The 7,119-nt window shown below is 34.7% G+C and overlaps 1 protein-coding gene across 1 annotated transcript; it reads right to left on the reverse strand.

The window, feature by feature from the left end:
- Nucleotides 1-1,587: 1,587 nt before the first annotated feature.
- On the reverse strand, nucleotides 1,588-2,210 carry LOC117626472 (homeobox-leucine zipper protein ATHB-52-like). The gene has a single exon (XM_034358185.1). It carries the CDS (start codon nucleotides 2,118-2,120, stop codon nucleotides 1,605-1,607), a length of 516 nt encoding a protein of 171 aa, XP_034214076.1. The 5' UTR covers nucleotides 2,121-2,210; the 3' UTR covers nucleotides 1,588-1,604.
- Nucleotides 2,211-7,119: the final 4,909 nt, after the last annotated feature.

Raw genomic sequence — 7,119 nt, forward strand, 5'->3', positions numbered from 1 at the left:
AAATTGCTGTATGGACGTTAATCCCGCACCATATTTTAAAGGACAGTAAAGGCGTGGACGATAATTCCGCACCACCCTTTAAAGTAGGTTAATTTGCTGTAAAGTAAATTCACAAATTAAATTGCTGTATGGACGTTAATGCTTGACCATACTTTAAATAACAGTAAAGGCGTGGACGATAATCCCGCACCACCCTTTAAAGTAGGTTAATTTGCTGTAAAGTAAATTCACAAATTAAATTGCTGTATGGACGTTAATGCCGCACCATACTTTAAATAACAGTAAAGGAGACAGAGGAATAACCACATAGTGTTGAGTTGAAAAATTTCAGAAATAAAAGGAGAGACTATCGTGCTGATAACGTGTTATAAAATAACCTGAGATATGTGCGGATATTTTGAGTTGTACGTAAAGTAGATGAGACACAGCATTTAACGAGGTTCGGCTATGCCTCCGTCCTCGGAGAGCAGCAGCAGTAACTTTTTCACTATAAAATGATATGGCTACAACTTTAGTGTTTACAACATATGTGGCTCACTGAAGTTTCTCTCTAGGAAAATTTCTCTATGCTTTCTCTTCTCTCTTTTCTTTCCTTTTTTTTTTCTTCTTCATTTTCTTTCCGTTTCTCTTCTTATTTATAGGCTGAGAAAATCACTATTCATCACTATTCACCCGTGACAGACAAACCCTATCAGCCGCCAAATGAACAGTAATGAACAGTAAAGAATAGTAGATCACTATTCACCCGTGACAGACAAACCCTATCAGCCGCCAAATGAACAGTAATGAATAGTAATGAACAGTAATGAATAGTAGTGGGCTCCACTATTACAACATTATCTTATTATTTCCATTAAATTAATTTACTATTCATAAATATTGATTGCTCAACAAACTGATTGTCACACCAAATAATTGAAAACGTAACAATTGAGAAGGGCATTCAGATCAAGTCAGCCTTTGACCAATACGTGATTCTATTTCACACCACCATGGCAGAAAAGAAAAATTACGATCCAATTACGAGTCCCATCTGCTGATAATTATCTCAGAAGTAATTAAAATCTGACTTTTTAGATGGATATTGCTATACAAATTGTTTTTTTGTTTTTGTTTTCTATTCTCCACTATAATAAATGTAATGTACTTTATCAGTATTTTACTCGAATAGTAGTGTGAAATATTATCACAAAAGGCCTTGGTAATATTAGCAGTGAAACTATTCATTATATATTTTATTTTATTTATTCAAGTTTTTGATGTGAGACTTTATATTCTTCGACAACGGGAATGTTGATGTGGCAGAATTTCAAGCCTATCAAGCATTGTCGTGCCGAAAAGTTGCATTGTTATGTTGGAAAATTAAAACACATGATAATGAATGATTGACTTGGATAGTGCCACACAGTGATATCCTTCTTATAGGTAAGTTTTCCTTGTACTCACCCATATGCATATGAATTGAAAAAGAAATTCTAACGCCATCAAAATTAAAAACCAGAAACAGAAAAAGGAAAAAAGGGTCAGAATTATTGTCCTCCAGAATCAGAAGTATATTAATATATATATGTATATTTAACCCCAGCATATATCAATTAAACCCATCACTGCATGCCTATCAAACAAGCATAGAGCTCCTCAAGCTGTTTAACCTCATGATCACTCACTTGATCTTCATGTTGTTGCAGGCTGGAGCTCCCAACACCCTCTTCAGCAGAAGAAGAATTAAACATTGAGCAAATCACAGGATGAGCAGGCAATTCTTGTGTTTGGTTCAATACCAGCACCAAGTCATGAGCCTTCTTCAGCTCCCCTCCAAGCCTCTCAACATCTTTCTCCAGCGTCCTCTTTTCAGCTAAGGCAGTCTCCAGCTTTGCTTGGATTGCATTGTAGTCAAGCTCAAGGCTCTGAGTCTTCCACCGGGCACGCTTGTTCTGGTACCAAATCGCAACCTGTCGAGGTGGGATTCCCAGCTGCTTGGCCAGCAGAAGCTTGCGCTCGGGCTCGAGCTTGTTGTTGGAGGTGAAGCTTCTCTCTAGGAGATTGACTTGCTCTTGGGTTAGCCTCTTTTTGTTGTGCTGAAATGAGTGTTTATGGTTTGGGGTGTGGAAAAATTCCATGATCAAACTGAACTTTCTTGGATTTGTATGAGATTGGGAGATAATATTTAATTGAGAGATGAAAGGATATTAGTGATAATTTTTTTTATGAGTATGAGGCATGTTTTGGGTTCAAGCTATCTTATAAGGGTTTGAAAACCAGAGAGACAGAGTTCATGCCCTTGTGGTTTTCACGTGGGAAGTAGCCCTACCCCTACTTCTCTACAATTTTAAAATGTTATCTTTTATGACTACTGAGTATTAGTTTACTAATCTTTTTTTTTTCTTCATATGTAATATAATATGCATAAATTCCCTTTCTGCAATTTTTTTTTTTTTTTTTGAACTTTACTATTACTAGAGCTTTTCTTGCTTGATTCTCAAGGAGGACAGCCCAAGTACTTTGCTTTTAGTATATATCTCTACTGTCACTTGAGTCAAAATTCATGTACGACGTGTTTTCTAATTAATTTGTTATGATAAATTGACCGACAATTTAGTTACAGTAAGACTTGAATCCAAATTTTATCTGTTTCTTAATCTATGCGAATGTTACTTGAGTTTCATAGTCAACATTAGTGTGAATTTGTTTTAGCAAATAGGTTATCGGTTTAATTACAAAAGATTTTTTTATCAAAAGAAATTCAAATTTGGGACCTCTTTAACATTGAAAAAGAAAATGATCACGAGAACAAGAATTAGTTGGTTTGTCATTACAAAAGACTTAGAACCTAAAGTCTTTCCCTTTCTCATCCTATATTGTAAAAATAATCGAGTATTCTAAATTTAGGGAATTTGATACTATAAGATACATATTTGTTACAGTATTTCATTTATACCAAGATTGAATAAGAATCGAGAAAACCTTATTATTGAATTTGAATTCTTTCTCTCAAAACTTTTTCCATTCAAATGGAGCCTAATATTCTTGAGTAAAGAATTCATGAGCGGCATGGTTAATTGTGAGTCTATTATGGCAGATGCATGGTGGGCTACCATTATAGTTTGACCATCGAGCATTGGTCAACATATCAATGTCTTTCTTTGTTGAAGTATAGAAATTAAAAAGTATTTCACTACAACGTGGAAAATGAAGCAAGTTGTTTGTGCTGAAAAAGGAGAAAAATGTCTTAATTACAATATTGCTTCTAATTCAAGGAAATCATATCAAGTTTGAAAAAACAAAATGGCCGTCTTTGGAACGAGCTGGATTTGACCATCAATCACAATTTGCAAATACAAGGTGAAGAAAGAAAAAGAAATTTAGGAGACATGAAAATATTATAGACAGTTGCATTAAGCCATTACACATCTGAAGAAAGAAAAAGAATTGGGCCATATTCGTTCCTTTTTTGTTTCATAATTTAATTTTCTCGATTTTTTTTTTTTGCCGCGGTGATTTTCTTGGCATTACGATCAACAAACATAAGTATAACCTTTCATCTTTTTCAATTTAACAATCTTCATTCATGAAATATTAGATCATCGAAAGAATTCGGACTTAAAATATCTTCCAACAAAAATAAAAAGCTCCAAAATCAATTGAGTCCGTCTGACCCTACACATGAATAGCCTATTGTAATATTATATTAGAATGCAAGCATTCAATCCAGAACAAAACAACAATAAATAAAGAGATCCAAAATCATTTAAACTACCCCAAGACTGTGGGATACTCTCAACATACACTTAACTAGTTAGTAACATAAAGATCAACTGTACCATTGTTGTGTTGAAATCAAATGCTTAACATGTGTCTTCTAATTTTTGGTGTTTCTCCCTTATAGATTGGATAGGCGTAAGTACTGTACTGAAGAGGCTCTCCACGGCTTCTGGAGTCACGTGGATGGACTTGAATTAACCCCAAAATGTGAGACAGTTTGATGGGTTCGTCTTGAAATCTAGCGTCGTCTCTGAAAATGCCGAGACCCTGCAACTGGATTATTGTGAGCTAATCAACTGTTTGCAATAAAATACTGGAAAAAATTGGGAAAACTTTTTTAAAAATACCCAAAAATTAATGAAATTTTTTTCTATAAATACCAGCCAATTTTTTTTTTTTTAATTTATCTGAAATTTGAAATTGAAAATTTTATCTGATTATGAGATATGAATAGTATTGACACGTAGGAACCCGGAAATCTTATCCGAAAATATTATCCAAATTAATTATTGAGGTAAAAAAATTTGTGAAAAAAACAAAAAAATGAATAGTAATTGCCCTTAGCCATGGCAACGGGTGAAAATACAAAATACTATTTGCAAGGGCAACTACTATTCACATGAATAGTGGCTACCCTAGCTCCCCCCTTGCCATGGCTAAGGGCAAATGGGTGGAGTTACTCTAAAGTCTGTCAGATAGTCTAATAAAAGAACATTTCTCTTATCGTAATAAGGATAAAACTTTGAATTTATTTTTATCGATGAATTATATCTAATATTAAAACTCCGGACATCCAACTCAAAACTAATCGATAATGAATAGATAAACAAACAAGTGGATTAACATCAATCGTAGATTTTAATCATGATTTATACACCAGAGCTCAAAAACTGGAGACATAAGGTTTACCACCATCATCCGACTGAAACCTAACTTGCAATCATCGATCTATGGTCAACTATACAAAGAAGTTTGACAATCTACACCAAAAGAAAAACGAGTAAAATCTTATTTAGACCAAACTCAATGATTCAGCCAAGAGAAAAAAAAAATTTATATTCGCAACCAAATTAAATGCTCCCTCTTTGTATAAGTTTTATCTATGTGATTCTGTCGTTTGGAGGGTTACACAATCTTCCCCACTTATCTTAATCTATATTATTATATATGCATTTTGGTGGTTGGGAACTCTCTATGCATGCACCGTACGTAATGCGATGTTTAGGCCCGGGCCTTCTGTGATACTAGAAGATTAGGGTTTTCAAGTGTCATATTCAATGGCCTGCGACTTATGTGGCTCATTCAATGTCTTGAGGGTCGTTTAATTCCCTGATCATAATAAGTGCATGAACTTAGGACAGCCGTCACGCCACGCCACGACACGACAGTGTTTTGACCCACCATCGCAACCCAGCCACCAGTTTCGACTTTGTTTCTATCTTTTCTTTTGGTCCCTAGTGTTTGTCTTTTTTTCCTTTTCTGTTTTGGGTGTGGAGGGCTGTTTTTAGTTAAATCTTATGTTGGATATGTGAGCGCCACATTTTGAGTTCCATTGTTGACGGTAGAAATGCTAATTCGAATTAATGTTGTGATTATTCTATCATTTGTATAAGCATGAAACCTGTTTTGCTACTTTTCTTTACTGATTTTTTGAGGTAACATACTCCTTTCGTTTTGATGATGAAGCTTCGTGTCGATTGGAAGACAGCTTGCAAATAATTAAGCAGGATAAACTCTGATTTTATTTTTAAAATGGAAGGCCTTGCAACATCTTAGGGAACATAAGACGTAGGTTTTGTCATTGAGCTCAGTGCCCTTATGAATCCTTAAAGGTTCGCGGCGGTATTATGTTTCCGTTTTGGGACGAGATGGCATTGGAGATGAAACATCCATGACTTGATGAAAACGACAAGGAGATTGATAATTGTAATGAATTCAGGCAGCAACAATGTAGTAATGTAAAGAAGGAAAAAACCCTTGATTCAACTGTACAGCTAGTTGATATAAATCCTTTGTTCACATATTCTGACCATTAACCCTAGCAAATCTGATCCAATTTTTTTAGCTTCTAATCCAAATCCTTCTGGTTTCATAATTTTTCTTCCATTATCGCAATCTAATCAAAGTTAGAAGGAATGTTTATGTTTTAGACATTTATCGCAATCTTATCATTTTGGTATTCGTCCATTTTCTTTGAGAGATTTCTGCCTGATTCTTTGTTTCTTTTGTGGCAACGGCATTGGCAAAGGATCCACTAGTGATTCACACAAAATAAATAAATAAATAAAGACCGACCAATGTAGTGGTTTGGAGCAATTGCTCCTCCAGGAAAAGTCCTGGATTCGAGTCCTAATATTCAATTAGTATGTGAGAGTTTAGTATGTCATCGCCTCTCTCAATAAGAAAGACTTCAGAAGAAAAAAAAAACATTGAAGACAAATAATCAAACACAGGGTGTTTGAAAGAGTGGATTCATACTTTGGTGAGGGAATACAATGAGCGTTTATGGAAGAAAGAAAATATGAAGAGAATGGGTGGGATGATAATCTTGGGGTGTGAGAAGAATGTTATATTAGCAAGTGGGCAAAATCCTATAGTTTGAGAAGTTTTCCACTTTAATCTCATGTGCACCGAGTACATAAGAAAGCCTCTTTCACGTCTTTAGTTGGTTCAAAACATGAGACTTTGCCCACGTAAATTCGGGTTTTAGGTGAATTTGAAATGTCGTTTTCGATACTTTCTCTCACGTTCTCACAAAGTTAACGCACTTGAAATGTCAAAAATACCCATGCTCAAGACAAGCTGTAGTGCTACCAGGTCAGAATTGAAATTCTGTTCAATTTTAACAGAATCATTGATTGGGACCAAAATTGCAAAACTAAGCATATTACAATATTAAAATTGCTAAAATTGAAACAGACCAAAGTGAAAATTGCTCAAATAACACGTACCAAAACTGTAATGTAGCCTAAATAATAGTGTATGGGGAAAGATGATGATTATTTTTTCAGAATTTGATGAGATATAAGGGTGTTTGGGAAAATTGGATAGGGGCCGGTGGTAGTAGTAGAAGCACTCATGAGTAAAAAAAGAAATGTAAAAAGTAAAACGACATAAACACCATAAACAGTCGAAAATTAATGCGAATGATTATATTTGGACCCCAATTGGAACAAGAATGCTATGCACTTGAACAGAGTCAAGTGCTTCAAGCCCAAATGGATGGCTTTTGTTAAATTTTCTGACCAGCTTTCAGTCTTAGAAATTTTTTCAACAACCAACAAGTCGATCTAAGCAATTAGCACATATAATATTGCCGAAGAATTCAACAGATGGATGTAAACAAGAAAAAGAAAA

The sequence above is a fragment of the Prunus dulcis genome, chromosome 4 (assembly GCF_902201215.1).
Source record: "Prunus dulcis chromosome 4, ALMONDv2, whole genome shotgun sequence".
NCBI classification, from domain to species: Eukaryota; Viridiplantae; Streptophyta; class Magnoliopsida; order Rosales; family Rosaceae; genus Prunus; species Prunus dulcis.

Excerpts from the sequence above, each read along its gene's own strand:
- LOC117626472 (XM_034358185.1), bottom strand. The coding sequence starts at position 2,120 with ATGGAATTTTTCCACACCCCAAACCATAAACACTCATTTCAGCACAAC.